The 16,321-nt window shown below is 34.8% G+C and overlaps 1 protein-coding gene across 1 annotated transcript in view; it reads right to left on the minus strand.

Moving 5' to 3' along the window:
* The window catches only part of bin3 (bridging integrator 3), a 74,241-nt gene that overhangs the window by 23,914 nt on the left and 34,006 nt on the right, over positions 1 to 16,321 (minus strand). Inside the window, exon 6 of the mRNA XM_051117125.1 lies at positions 8,657 to 8,697. Within this exon, the coding sequence (XP_050973082.1) occupies positions 8,657 to 8,697 (41 nt within the window). The remainder of the gene's footprint in view (positions 1 to 8,656; positions 8,698 to 16,321) is intronic.

Here is a 16,321-nt window from a genome sequence, read left to right on the forward strand (position 1 = left end):
TTTTTTTAATCATTTTTGCATTGTGTTGTTTTGTGTTTGTCTTTAAGTTTTTGTTTTATTTTGGTGTTCGTTGTTTTATTTGTTTGTTATATTTTTGCACTTTGTTTTTGTGTTCTGATTTTTGTGAGTTGTTTTTGATGCATTTTGTGTTTTTGTTTATTGTATATACATATATATATATATATGTTTATTTCATTTTTGTTTCGTTATTTTTTGGTTTCGTTTTTTGTGTTTTAATTTTATTTTTGCATCTAGTTTTGCTTTTTATTGAGTTGTTTTATTTCTTTTGATTTTGTGTTTGGTTTTCTATTATTTTGTTTGGATTTTTTGTCTTGTGTTGTTTTATTTTTGCATTTTTTTGTACATTTTTTTGTGTTTTGTTTTCTGTTATTTTTGTTGAGTTTCTTGTGTTGGTTTTCATTTTGTTTTTGTGTCATGATTTGTATTTCAGTGAGTTTTCTGGTATTTTTTTTTGTGTGTTTTCTGTTATTTTGTTTTGATTTTTGTGTTTTTGTTTTATAGCTGCATTCCATTTTCAAGTTGTTTTTTGTACTTTGTTTTCTGTTATTTTTGTTGTATTGGTTTTTGTTTTATTTTTGCATCTTTTGCATCATTTTTATTTTTTTTTAAAGATGTTTTAGTTTCATTTTTGTGTTTTGTTTTCTGCTATTTTTTTGTTGTTTTCATTTTATATTTGTGTCTTTTTTGGAGTTTTTTGTTGTTGCTTTTGTGTTTTGTTTTCTGTTTCTAATTTTTTGTGTTGTTTTGCTTTCTGATATTTTGTTTTTTGTGTTATGTTGTTTTTTTTATTTTTGCATTATGTTTTGCTTTTTAGATATTTTTGTGTTTTGTCTTATTTTTTGTTTAGCTTTGTTTTTTTTTTTTTTTTTTTTGTTTTTTTTACTCGTTTTTGTTGATTTGTTTTTGTACATTTATTTATTGAAGTTTTATTTTAGTTTTTGTGTTTTGCTTTCTAATATTTTTTTTGCTATGTTGTTTTTGTTTTATTTTTTCATCATGTTTTGCTTTTTAGACGTTTTTGTGTTTTATGTTGTTTTTTGTTTACTTTTGTTTTCATTTTATTTTTGTGTCATGCTTGATTTGTTTTTGTTTATTTATTTATTTATTGGAGTTTTATTTTAGTTTTTGCGTTGTCTTGTTTTCTGTTATTATATTATTTTTGCATCATGTTTTTTTTTTTTTTTTTTGATGAGTTGTATTTGTTTGTTTTTGTGTTCTTTGTTTTTCTGTGCTCTGTGAGCTTTGTTTTGTCTATGCAATGAAAATCAATGGGATCCAATATCACACTGTTTTGGACCCCACTGACTTTCATAGTATATGCAAAAACAGATTAAATATTCTTCAAAAAAAAAAAAATAAATAAATAAATAAAAAAAAAAAAAAAAAAATCAGCAGAAGAAAGTACATGCAGCCAAGCAGGTTCAGAGCACGAGGGCAGGTAAATGATGACAACTGAAATATTTGGGTGAATTATCCCCTTAATTCTGATCACTTAAAGTATTAAAGACACATTAGCATCTCTCTTCAGCACGTCGCATGATATAAGGTTTCCTCCATGTCAGAATCACACTGCAGGACGAGTTAAGCACAAGCCAAACTGAACACTTACAGTTGGGGATTTGAATAAATCCTTACATATGAGCAACAGTCAGTGGTGTTTGCGAAGACAAGCATCACTATTACTAAGATATCTCGCCGTGACACATTTCAGAAAAACAGCATTCCATCTTGATCAACAAAGACTTCAATGAACCAAGTCAAAACAAACTCCCCCTAATGCATATCGGCCAGCAGATATAATGGAGTGCTACTCGCGCGATTCAAAACTGTTGCTGACTTCTGTTAGCGCAGACAAAACACACACTCAAAGCGAGAGGCGCACACTCACCTGGTTTAGAAATGAGTTATCACATTAAGAGATCTGACATCTGTCTGAAGCCATTAGAGTTTCAACAGCTTTTCAGAAGGATCGCATTATAAATACTTTCCTCCCATGAACACTGGGAGAACAACGAGGAAGAAACGAGAAGCGCTGAGCTATTCATGCACTAATGGAATCTTGTCTTTCATGGTATCTTGGCTTATGGCTGATTAAATGTGTTGCGGCGCAGCGGAAAACAAAGCCGTCGTGTTTTAAGGATTCCACTGGAGGCGAGACTCAAAGAATGCTGTTTTGTTTAATGCTAAACATGAGATTTCCAGCATGCTTGATATGGATGCATACGAACTTTGAAAGAGTCGATGCTCTAAAACATCTGTGGGTGACGATCACAAAAACACGTCCAGCTCGTCTTTCACCGACAAAGTATATTTTGCATGAAAGAAAATATTTTTAGGACCATTAATATTTTTTGCAGAGTGACATTATCGTGTTATCCTTTTTAATGCAATATTATTCCTATTCTACAACATTTTTTTTTTTAATTAGCATTCAATAAAGGCAAACGTGTGTGATGTATGAAGTAAAATAATAAAGTTATAATTTTTTACATTAAATCTTTTATATAAATCTGGAAAAATACGCTTTTCTTTTAAGGATAATAATGCACCATTATTTTCTTGACATTTAAGCACATTCCCTTCCTAAATTCCCATAAGACTTCATAGATTGATTTTAATCTTTCTTAATACAGTATTATTCTTACTCTACAACATTTTTACATTTACATCAGCACATTAAAGGCAGTGCAACAAATATTGCTTTATGAATCATTCTTCAAATAATAAATCGTCATTTTTCAAATGACAGATAATTACAGATAATAAGATTGCTCTAGATAACAGCAATGAGAATTGAAGGAAATGTGCTAAAAAATGAGCTTATGCTCACCAAGTTGCATTTATTTAATCAAATAACCACACAGCAAAATCAGTAATACAGTAAAATATTATTGCAATTAAAAATAACTGTTTTCTTTTTAAAATGTGTGTATATAATTCATTCATGCTGATTTGCCCAAGAAAACAACTGTGCTACTTTATTTCATTTTATTTTATATTATTTTATTTTTTGAAAATGTGAAACCTCAAAGCTTTTTAATGGTATATTAAATGGTAGTGTAAAAATAAAATAAAATAAAATAAAATAATAAAACTTATTTAGCAAGGATTCATTACATTTGTTTAAATGTGACAGTAAAGACATTTTTATTTATTTATCATTTATTTTAAATAAATAAAATAAAAAATAAAATAAAATAAAAATTTATTCCGCAAGGATGCAGTAAATTGTTTAAAAGTGTCAGTAAACACATTTTATTTTATTATTTTTTCCCTGTTCGTATCTGAATAAAATTACGTCGGTTTTATTTAATTTAATTTATTTTTTGAAACTGTGAAACCTCAAGGTTATACTGAATATAATAAAATTGATAAAATAAAATAAAATAAAAGTAAAATAAAGTAAAATAAATATAAATATAAATATAAATATAAATATAAATATATATATATATATAAATATATATATATATATATATATATATATATATACACACATACATACATACACACACACATATATACATATATACATACATATATACACATATATATACATATATATATACATATATATATTTTTAGCAAGGATCCATTAGATTTGTTTAAAAGTGACAGTAAAGACATTTTATCTTTATTTATTCATTTATTTGAAACAGTGATACCTCAAAGTTTTTAATTCACATATTGAATGGTAGTGCTAAAAAAAAATAAATAACTTAAAAATAATATAAATAAAAAAAAAAAAATAATAATGTTACAAATGATTTTTATTTCAAATAAATTCTGTTCTTTTGAACTTACTATTCATCAAAGAACCTCGAAAAAAGTAGTTTCCACAAAAATATGAAGCAGCAAAATGTTTTCAACACTGATAAGAAACATTAATAACTGAACACCAATAACAATTGATGATAACTGCGCACCAATCAGCATATTAAAATTCTGAAGGATGCTATAAATAATAAGATTCTGGTGGTCCTAAAAAAACACTTTATTATTCAAAGAAAAATATAAATATTTTATTTTTATTTTGAGGTAAAACAAGATCTACTTCTCAACATTTACGCAAGAATCAATATCCGTTCAATATTTCCAGTGGCTTTCAAGCAGTCATATTTGTTAGCTTGCGGAAGAGAAGTGGTCAGCTGTAAGTTTGCATGTGCGTGTGTGTAAGAGTGTGTGTATGCTGAGCAGGGTTTACTCTGCTGTTTAAAGCCTCAACTGTGCTCATAGTATTTGCATGTACATGAGTGTGTGTGTGTGTGTGTGTGTGTGTGTGTTTCTGGGCTTGAGGCCACAGTAAGAGCCTACACACACGTCCGCCACACACCCACCAGCCAGCGGAAATGAGAACCATTCCATCCTGCCACCAAACACACACACACACACAACTGCACCACACACTCCCCACAATAACACACACTTTCTATCCATCTTCCTCTGACTTGCTGTCTTTCCTCTCACACGACAGCTGTACGGCTTCACCAGAGTTGACCAAAACCTCTTTGTGGTCAAGGGTAAAGTAATAAAAAAACAAATATAATCATTTCTTACATAATTGAACACGAATCAGCACATCCTTCAGGAACGAAAGTGGAGTAAGAAGTGACTCCAAGAATACTCAAACACACACAGAGGCGTTTGTTAGGAGTGTCTCCGCACCCACTCCTCTTCCTAGTCGCTCGTTAAGGCCTGCTTCCTGTTCCGGCCCGTCCCACGAGAGGACGGAGGCATGGAATAGCACTCATGGGGGCGAGAGAGGAGTGGAGGGGCGGACAGCCAAATAAACTTTCCTCCAGACGCACTCTTTCATTCAGGACAGACCTGCAGCCGTCAGAGCGTTTCTCATATAACGCTTGGCGCTTTTAATGCGCGCAGCTGAGAGGAAGTCTGGCGACCTGAGCGAGAGTCATTAACACACCTTCCACGTATTCATTAATTGCAGCAGCCTGGCCGCAGCTCTGTGATGCAATAAACATATCAGTTCCGACTGAAATAGAATAGCGCAGATTTTTTCCGCCGAGGACGCGCAGATTGATTCCAGGTGCTTAAAGACAATAACATAATTCCAGCCAGCATTCATAACTATCTTCAGATCACACATATATGGACTGTTAATGAACGCTCATTGAAAAGGCATAATCAATTCCAGGACAGATGTCCAGTGGAAGATGATGCCTCAGATGGAAAATATTTGAAGTTCAACATCAAATTTTTTCCATTCAAAAAAAAAAAAAAAGAACAGACAGATAAAACAGCTCTGCTCCAAATCCTGAGCTGCCTCATTGTCTGCTCCCCACATATGTAGCATACTTATCCAGATGAAAGCACAGGTGACTTCTAAATGAAAATTCTGTCATCATTTACTCATCCTCAAGTTGTTACAAACTTCTAGGAGTTTCTTTCTTCAGTTAAACACAAACGGAGATATTCTGAACAATGGTGGTAAGCCACTGACTTTCATAGTGTAGCAAAAAATACTATGGAAGTCTAAGGCTACCAGCTGCTGTTTGGTTACCATCTTTTTTATTTATTTATTTTTTGGCTTACATTTGTAACACTTTTTCTAGTTTAAGGGTGCTTTAACTTGAAGGAGAAGTCCACTTCCAGAACAACAATTTACAGATAATGTACTCACCCCCTTGTCATCCAAGATGTTCATGTCTTTCTTTCTTCAGTCGTAAAGAAATTATGTTTTTTGAGGAAAACATTTCTGCATTTTTCTCCATATAATGGACTGATATGGTGCCCCGAGTTTGAACTTCCAAAATGCAGTTTAAATGCAGCTTCAAATAATCACAAATGTGGTTGTAAACGATCCCAGCCCAGGAAAAAGGGTCTTATCTAGTGAAACGATCGGTTATTTTCATACAAATAATACAATTTATGTACTTTTTCATTTCAAACGCTCATCTTGCCTTTCTCTCCCTGAACTCTCTGTATTCTGGCACAAGACAGTTAGGGTATGTCAAAAAACTCAGATCGTATTTTCTCCCTCAACTTTAAAAATCATTTCAAAATCATCCTACATCACTGCAGAAGTACTAACACAGTCTTTGCAAAGTGAACATGCAAAGAAGATCAAACACCCTTAACAAAAAAATAAAACAAAGATTTTTCGACATACCCTAATTATCATGAACCGGAACAAAAACAGTTCGGGATGAGCAAGACAAGACGAGAGGTTGACATTAAAAAGTATATAAATTGTATTATTTTTATAAAAATAACCGATCGTTTCGCTAGATAAAACCCTTCTTCCTCGGCTGGAATCGTTTACAACCACATTTGTGATCGTTTGAAGCCGCATTTAAACTACATTTTGGAAGTTCAAAATCGGGGCACCATATCAGTCCATTATATGAAGAAAAATGCAGAAATGTTCTCCTCAAAAAACACTTTCTTTATGACTGAAGAAAGAAAGACATGAACATCTTGGATGACAAGGGGGTAAGTACATTATCTGTAAATTGTTGTTCTGGAAGTGGACTTCTCCTTTAAGACTGCTATAGCACAGATGAATCTATCTATCTATCTATGTGTGTGATGCGATCTAGGAAAACCCAACACATGGTGAAATTTTACCTTTAGTTTTTGATACCATATGAAGCTGGGTTTTTAAATGTTTTATTTTGAATGAAACCAAAGTTACGGCTATCTTAAGTTGGCTAATAGTTATGATTTTCAGGAACGGAATTTTGAGAAAACGGGTTTAAAGTGAGAAGAGTTTTACTTTCAGTTCACGGGTTTAACAAGAGCTATCTGTCAAGTCAGGAGCGCTACACTGCATCATTACACAAACAGACTAACATCTGTTTTCATCTTTCATTTGTTGTTTATCATAATTTCATGGGCAGAATTTCACCAATATATTTTCAGAGATGATAGACAAGATGTTACAGAATAAAAATTTATTGAAAATCCAATTTTGACAAAAAAAACAAAAAACAAAAAAAAAACACACTTACATTCAACCTATTTTTGGAATTTCCTTAAAACGTCCCAGCATGACATCCAACAGGTTTTCCCAAGATCGCACCATGTGTGTGTGCATGTGTGTATGCAAATTTGCACATCTCGCAAATCTTTATCACGTGCCGTCAGATGGACTGGCCATAGTGCATTGACAAGCTATCCAAAAATTGCACTCATCAACAGCTATGTATCTCCTCCAATAATGAACGTGATATTGCGTAGCTTGTCAGTGTACTATGGCTCTGTGTAGTAAATGCCACTCCATCTGACAGCACATGATGGAGATTTACGACTAAATCACAGACCGGAATTACTGACAAGATGCGCATGATAATCACTTTATTTGCACAGCCCTAATTTATTGTTAAAATATATTTCAGTTACACATACTGTCATAACTTGTTTCTATTTATTTAAACGTACATTATATTTTACTGTACCTATTAGTGATGTCTTAATTATTTAAAGAGTATATAGTCTAATATTTTGTAAAATGCTCTTCTCTAGACTTAATTTCTCTAGCGAACTAATGAGCTGTGGATACTGATGACTTGCCGGAGATAAATTAAATGCTACGTGAGAAGCTGTTTTACTGACCTTCTTCCACGGTTGAAACGCTGATTGAGCGATTACATGAGGCATGAGATGTTCATTCAGATGTTTATTTTGCATTAAAAGTAGTAGTAAAGAGAAAGAGATGATCACGTCGAACATAACCAGTCATATCCAATCATATCGCGATGGACACATTGCCTCGTCTAATGTGAATGTTCCCCATTCATTTTCAAATACACCCCTTTAAATTTCCCGCATGCTTTAGGGGGTCTGTTAAAACTCAGTAGGCTCAGGAGAGACCAGAGATGCTGGTGTTGCTTTTTCTTTAGATAAACTAGTAATTTATACATTTACACATTTTTATTTACACAGTATTACACATTTTGTAATAGTGACGTTGCTTTATTTTTGTACTACAATTTATTTTCCTCATACAATATATTGGAGGCACTGCCTCACTTGCCTCCTTGGAGGGAATGCATGCGCACACACACACACACAGTCTGGTTTATTATCTTTGTGGGGACTCTCCATAGGTGCAAAGGTTTTTATACTCTCCACACTGTATTTTCTATCCCCTTACCCTAACCCTACCCCTAAACCTAACCCTTACAGAAAACTTTTTGCATTTTTACTTTCTCAAAAAATCTCATTCTGTATGATTTATAAGCTTTTGTACCCTTGGGGACCACAAGCCAGTCCCCATAATGTCAAAAATTTCAGGGTTTACCATCCTTGTGGGGACATTTGGTCCCCACAATGTAGCAAAAACAAGTACACACACGCACGCACTCCTCTTATGGATCACCATCATGATAGCTGTATGCGATTTTTGGAGCTTCAACATTGTGGCCTTCATTTACTTGCATTACACACTCTGTTAGATTATTTTTCTAAAAATCCTAATTTATAGCAATCTAAAAGAATACACTTTTCTGGCCTACGAGTAAGTAAATGATGAGAGAATTTAAAATTTTGGGTGGAGAATCCCTTTAGTCTGTTAAAAGCCTAAAGCCTAAATTTGTCTAAACAGGCAGTTTACGAGTTCTTGCAACAGCATCTGGTTTAAACTGTTTCAATAAAGAGCAAAAAGAGCACTCACTTTTTCAAAGGGTCGATCACTGTCCTCTGAATCTGATTGACCTGCATAAGCAGAAAAGAGAAAACCAACAAACACATTAGCTGAAAAAATAAATAGTTATTATAAGCTGAATGACAACCATCAAAATAAATTACATTGATCATTACGGTCAAACACAACAAAACAAATCAAAATAAATAAATAACAACTGTTCAGTGAAACTAATTGGCAACAGGATCTGACATGACCCCCACATTTAGAAGATCAACAGCTGTCGCCGCTCCCTTTCAACACGAAGAGCACTCAAATGAGAAGTATGGAGAAAAAGTTTGTGACGTTGTTTCTTTATTGTGCTCCCGGCCTGAGGAAAGCAGCGTGAAAGACGTGAATATTAATTGCGCAGTGAATACAAAAGGCTGGAATCGTCGAGGGACGGCACATGAAAGCGCAGCCCCGGCTGGGGTTGAAAACGCTGAAGAGGGTGGGCCGCCGTACGAGATGAAAGTTCTTTGCAAACAAACATTTTTAACAATAACAGTTTATATTCCCCTCGTTCCTCCATGTGGTGTCAGGGCTGGAGAGGAGAAGAGGAGGAGGAGGAAGAGGAGAGGAGGGAAGGGGGGTGTTTGAGTTAAATGGGTGTAAACGAACGTCGCATTGCCGCCTCGAGCCCCAAACCAACAAAGTCTTAAAAGTTGCCACACAATTAAAACCTTAAACTTCCAAAACATCATTTACATTGCAGATCTGAGATGTCAATAGGATGTGGTTGGCTGACAGAATGCTAACCTAACCTGGCAAACAATGCAAGGAGAGAGCAAACAGGGAACGTTAAACCAGAACGCGAAGAGGGAAGCCGACACAAGCTGACAGGCCCATCAGAGGATCGTAGCTTATGGAGCTAATCAACAACTCACTCGCTATTGAGAGCAGAGTCAGTCACTGAGGGCAAATAAAACGCGAACCCAGAACAGAACGATTCATTAAAGATGAGATAGCCTTCTTACAAATTATGTCTTTAATCCAAGTCAAAAGCAGCATTACAAGTGACACAATTTAATTTTTTAAAGGGGTCTTTGGATGCTAAGTTCACTTTTTCATGTTGTTTGAACATTAATGTGTGTCTGCAGTGTATGCACAAATCTACCCTATAATGATGAAAATCAATGCAGTGGTTTTTAATTAATCTGTAAAAATAATATCCCCTTTTTCAAATCGAGCCGTTCTCAGATGCCTGTCATTGTGACGTCACACCGACAGAAGCCACTCCCACAATAGTTGATTGACATGAGCTCTTACCTCAGACCAGCTGTCAACTTTCCTTGTTTCAATGCCGGAGCAGGGATGTAAGTTAGACAAGAATATCTCCGATTGAGCGATTGAGGTGTTGTGTTGCTGGATGTAATAATGAACATAGTGGTCGTCATTTACTCCCGACATCTGAGCCGCTGAAGATGCAGTGGATTAAGTTTGTTTGTGAAGGGAATATGCCTCCTGATCTAAATAAATGAGTCTATGTTTGCGTAATTCATTCATGATCCAGCTTTACCTACAGCAGAAGTGAGTATAAGGGTGTTTTTATGAATCTCTGCAATCACCTTTCCTAATAACGTGGTAGTTAACAAGTTTAGCGCTAAATGTGGCTAAAGTAAATAGGCTCGTCACTTCACAGAGAGAAGAGAGGGGCGGAGCGAGCAGAGCTCATTAACATTTAAAGCAACCTCGACCAGAATAAGATGATTTTTGCAGAGCTGATTTTGACAAGGTAAAAAGGTTGTTGTTTTACAAAACCATTGAGAATTTTTAACCAAAGTATATTATAGACTTTTCATTAAGACCCTAAAGAATCATATCAACTTGGAAAATGGGCATCCGATGACCCCTTTAAGGTTCTTGCACACAGTCCAAAATTCTCGTCAGAACTTTTTGCACGTTAAAAAATAAATAGGACCTAATCACGTTTACACACTGCCAACTTATATCCATCATGAAAAAAAATTCAGATTTGGTTAAAATTTCTTAGTTTTTTTGCATCCCTAACATCATTTTGAGACATATTTTGATAATTCAAAGCCACCGTAAAAGCAAATGCCAAAATTTAGAATGGCGTCTGACCAGTTCATCGACTTTGTGTCGCAGCACAAAACAAATTGGTGGTCTTCTTTTCAATATGTGACTCCTGTATTGCTAGCAAAGCATCAAACTGAGCCACTGACATCTTGAAGTAAACTTTGAATCGCTCTGGATAATCCCACAGCTCCTTGATAAGGAGGTGGAACTCTCCTTCCTCTCCAAGCAATCTCAGGATTAGATGGACCCAATATTTTCCCACTTTCTTTTTCTTTTTTATGAAGAGAGAGGACAGCAAAATCACCCTCACTGCTTTAAGAATCCATTTTTGTAAGTAAAGTAACTTAACTTAATAAATAAATAAATAAATAAATAAAAGTGACCCAACTTACATTTGTAATAAATGTTTGTAGTCTTAAGACAAAGTATTTTAAACTTTTTTTAAACTAACTAACATAAAGTGACCCAATTTTCTTTACTTAATGTTTTTAGTTGTTTTAAAACAAATTATTGTGAACTTCGGGTTAGTTGTAGCTGTAAATTAACTCTAAACCTAATAAACAAACAAACAATAAATAAAAAAAATCCCAAATTACTTTTCTTAATAAATGTTTCTAGTCTTAACGCAAATTATTGTAAACTTAATGTTCACTGTAACATAAATACATAAATAAATAAATACTCAAAAATTGTTTGTGTATATATGTTTGTATATATTTCCTAAACACAGTGATATTTACCTTTTATTTTCTGCACACATTACATCTAATATTTCATCTCAACATCTTTTTCATAAATGTTAAATAAATGTAAACATTAAATAACATTAAATATTAATGTTATATCATACTAGTTAATTCTTTTTATAATGGATTCTCATATTCAGGCATTTAGGCATATTATATCCGTATTCAGGCATTTGAAAAGCAGCAGGATTAAATTAAAACATAATAACCAAACAAAGACAAAAGTTTAAATCAAAGTTCATTTCTTTCTCAGCTGAAAGAGGTGATGAAGTAACAAGAGGATAAAGAAAGAGATACAGTAAAGATAGAGTAGATGGTGGGAATGATGGGGAAGTATATCCATATGATGAGAGAACAGCCTGAGGAAAACACTCCAGAGAGAGTGTGTGTGTGAGAATCAGAGGCCAGAGATCAACCACACACACAAACACACATACACACAATACATAACACCCAAAAATACATACAATGCATACCAACCCTGAAAAATCGATATTCCTCCCCACCATGGCTGCTAGTTATTAACCATTAAAAGCTCTACAGGCCTTAAAGCTGCTAAAACATGACTTAAAAACACCCAGCGCAGGCCTAGAATCAAGCTACACTTATTAACATAACATTTCCCTGCCTATTCGTATCCACCCTGGGGCAATCCATCTTTCCCTCGATGGAGAGGGGAAGACGACGGTTTACTTATCTTTATATAACACAAATATGATTTGCCTGGCTACCATGACAAAACCTCTCAATCTGAAGAACAGGGGGAGTTTGTTGCAGGTTTGCTATGTGATTCATGGAAGTCTTATTAACCATTCAAGCATCCCAGGGTGGTAATTCACACCAGCACACTGCAAAATGCGGAGCTGAAAAATCAGCTGTGCTAACATCTCTCGTCGCCCACGGATAGAGCGCCATTCGCTTGCCAAGTGCCCATACAGTAGAGTATGAGAAAACGGTGCTCAGGCGAAGAGGAGAGCGCTGTAGAAAGCATTTGGCTTTGGTAAATCTGACAGAGGGGTCAGCGGAGAGCAAGGATATTTGCATCAGGCTTCAATCTGCTATTTCTGAGATCTGCCGAGCTGCGGATTGCATTTCAGCTAGAGGCACTCGCCGTGTAGTTCGCACTGGCAGGTTTGTGCATCACGGCGTGTTTGAATGAGCAGATATTGGTGGCTTTGATTATCAGCTGAGGGCAACCATATTCAAAAATATGGAGTAAATTAAACCCTATCAAAACTACAAAAGGGACCTATTTGCATTATGTAAATGTGGATCATGAAGTCATACGTAACATACAAAACAAGGTTCACACAAATGTTAAGCTTCAAAAAAAAAAAAAAAAAAAGACTTCATATCAGTCAGATTTTTGTACTATACTGCAAGTCTGAAGTCACACTGAAATCTGAATCTTGCTCTCTAGTCTGCTTTTAACTGAAGAACCACTGCAATCGAATAACTGAATCAGTGCATGAAACTCAAAAACTGATTCAATGACTCAATGATCATTCTTTGAGTTTTTTTCTTTTTAAATTGGTTCATCCGTTTCAGATGATTTGAACGATTACTCACAAATTAGACTGATTCAAGTTAAGAGTGCACCAGTGGCATAGAATCACAGTGATTTTTTTTTTTTTTTTTTTTTGAAAAACAACTTAATTACATATACTTACATTTATTTATTAGTTTAGTTATTGTTTTATCATCCTCGGTTTTTATTATTGCATACTCCTCCTAGGGGATTCATGCAATTCACACCAAACTTTGTCAACATGATGTTTCCATCCATCAGAATGATAATTAAATGCATAGAATCTGTTGAAAAGTACTGTACTGTTAATATAGTTTTATATAATTATTTTACAAATGCTTATAGATCATTAATATCATATATAAATTCTTATAGCTCCTTACAAGTTTTATATATCCTATCCTCTCTGTGTGTATCTGTTTCACTTTCTTGATATTCTAGAGTAACCCTTTCAATGGGTTGGCACCCTGGTGCCGGGAGCCATTTTTTGCCTGTCATCCCTGATCACAGCTATATTTTATTTATTTTTTTAGAATTTATTTATTTAATTTAGAATTATTTCTGAATTAAGTCTTGCACTAGCAAACACGCATTTAAAATAAATAACACGCATTTGAAATAAATAATTTGATAAAATATCTGATAAATACTTATTTATATATTTTTTCATACATATATACACACATACATATTATATATATGTAGTTTTTTCCATGTATTTATCACTTATTGTTGCCATGCATACAGCTTGTAATGAAACTTAAAAAATTAGACCTTCCCCAACTTCTCAAGTTGAAATCCCGTAGATTGATTGTTATGTGAAAGACTGGATGCTTTTGGCAGGAAAATTAAAAGTATGTGACATTTACATGTGCTCCCAAGAGCCTCGCTTCCATTCTTACACATGAAACAAATGCTTATGTTCAAGCTAATACTGCAAGATTTATTCTGATGATGTCAAAGTGTCATGCAAAGAATAATTCAAACTATAGTCTGACATAGCCAGAACTATATAGTCTATAGCAGGGGTGCTCAACCCTGGTCCTGGAGATCGACCTTCCTGCAGAGTTCAGCTCCAACCCTGACCAAACACACCTGAACCAGCTAATTAGGATCTCAAGGAGCACTTGATAATTACAGACAGGTGTGTTTGATTAGGGTTGGAACCAAACTCTGCAGGAAAGTCGATCTCCAGGAACAGGGTTGGGCACCCCTGGTCTATAGCAATATAGTCCTGGAAAGCCACACTCCAACCTTGATAAAATCTTATCTTCCTGTAGCTTTCTAGTAACCCTTAGACCTTGATTAGCTTATTCAGGTGTGTTTGATAAGCGCTGGAGCTGAACTTTGCAGGACTGTGGTTCTAGGACCGACGACCTAGACACCCATTTTCTATAGTTTTAGATATACTTATAAAAGTTTCCTTCTGCAGTTTCTTGATTCTAAATAAAATGATGAATTTTCAGCAACCATTACTCCAGTCTTTAAACTTGTTTACTCTGAAAGTCATGATAAGCCATCTGTGTTTTACAGAAAAACTTGATGTAGCTACATCCACAGGCTCAGTCTCTCTTCCTTCGTTTTTTTGATGTTTGTTTCAGCTCTGTCCACATAATGCAAACTGTCCGGTAAACAATAGCTGAGGTTTGAATGGTCAGCAGAAAATGTCAAAGTTGAAACTGTCTGAACTTTGAGCATCATGTTACAATGCCTGACACTGGAAGTAGTGCTGCGGCTTGACGCTTCGCCCCATAGAGTTCGATACATTGGGAATGTTGAAGGGCCCAGTTTCCAGGGCGGAGGTTGTAGGCGATAGACCAGAGAAGATGAGCGCTACTCTTCTGACATGCAGTCAGTGCTGAGTGTACCGCTTAAGGGCTCTTAACCAGTTTCAAAAGAAAAGACTGACTCCAATGTGGGGAAATAAGAGGAAAAAAGGAAAAAGACAACAATCAGTACCACCAGCAGCAGGAAACAGAAGATAGCAACGCAGAGATGGGACTCATTTGAAGATGCATGAGCACACTGAGTGTGGAAGGGCGTGGGGTCTGCTGTGAGAAAAACTTACTCATACCCAATCTGCTGGAGGGAAGACAGAACGCACTTCTGCCAAAGTCAGAAAAGCAACTATTTTTCTCGGCCAAAAGTAGAAAATAAACACAGGTTAGAAGGTGTTGCAAGGCAGAAATGAAGTTGGTCTATGGTTCATTTTTGAGATGTACTAAAGAGAATCAAATTATGCATAAACATTAGCCAACTTCATATGGTCATATGGATGGTTATTGGGAAAACCAATATGAACAACTATTGTGTGGAAAAAAAAAGTCTTCACAGGAATTTTAAATACACGCATTTAAGTTGCAGACACACTGGTGAAACTCTGGCAAAATTTGGGCATCACAGCAGTGATGTATAAAGTACAATTCACAACAAACAGCTTTCTGTTGAACAGTTTGCTTAATCATCTTGTTGCGAAATATGCACAGGAAAATCTTTTTCCCTTAAATGAAGTCTTGAATTGTACGGGTTCCAAATGAAATGACTGTATTTTTCCCACAAAAAAAAAAAAAAAATTAAACAGTGACCGCACCTTAAGACTCATCGTGTTTGGTATTGCTGTTTTTAAGCATCTCATGCCATGAGCACCACATTAAAGGCCTTTCTACATTGAGCGCAAAAAAGCGAAACGAATATCGGACGCGATGACACGCTGGAATAAAACAACAGATTCTTACGGATGCTTCCACACAGGCCGCGAACATTCGCGCACCAAAAAAAAAAAAAAAATTAACCAGACGAATCTTTTGTTGTTTCGCAAAGTGAAAACACTGTCCGTCGATTAAGATTTGAGCATTACATTACGTGGCCACAGCAACTGATGTTGCACAAAAAGATGGCGCTGTTTCGAAAACCAGTGTAAACAAGAAGAGTATTCCGAGAGAGAAGAGGATGCGTTCTTGTTATAACTGTACAAAAGGTTATTCTCAAATGTTCATAATATAATTTCTATTAAATCTCCACTGAATTATTATCCACACGCACAAGTGTTATATTAGTAGGGCCCTACGAAATCAATTTTATTTTTTGCCAAATTCCATTTTATTTTATTTTTTTTCAAAACTCTGTTTTTTTCTGTTTAAATTTTTCTGGATTCTTTTTCTTATTTTTTCTGGATTTTTTCCATTTAATTTTTATCAATTCCTTTTTAATGGTTAAAACTGTAAAATTGTATTAACCAAAAAGCATGACTAATTCATTAAACTCATGAAACTTATACAATTTCACATCAATTAAATAGCTGTTTTACAAAATGTACATGTTTAGGGACCTATGAAATGTTTC

The sequence above is a fragment of the Labeo rohita genome, chromosome 8 (assembly GCF_022985175.1).
Source record: "Labeo rohita strain BAU-BD-2019 chromosome 8, IGBB_LRoh.1.0, whole genome shotgun sequence".
In the NCBI taxonomy this organism is placed as follows: domain Eukaryota; kingdom Metazoa; phylum Chordata; class Actinopteri; order Cypriniformes; family Cyprinidae; genus Labeo; species Labeo rohita.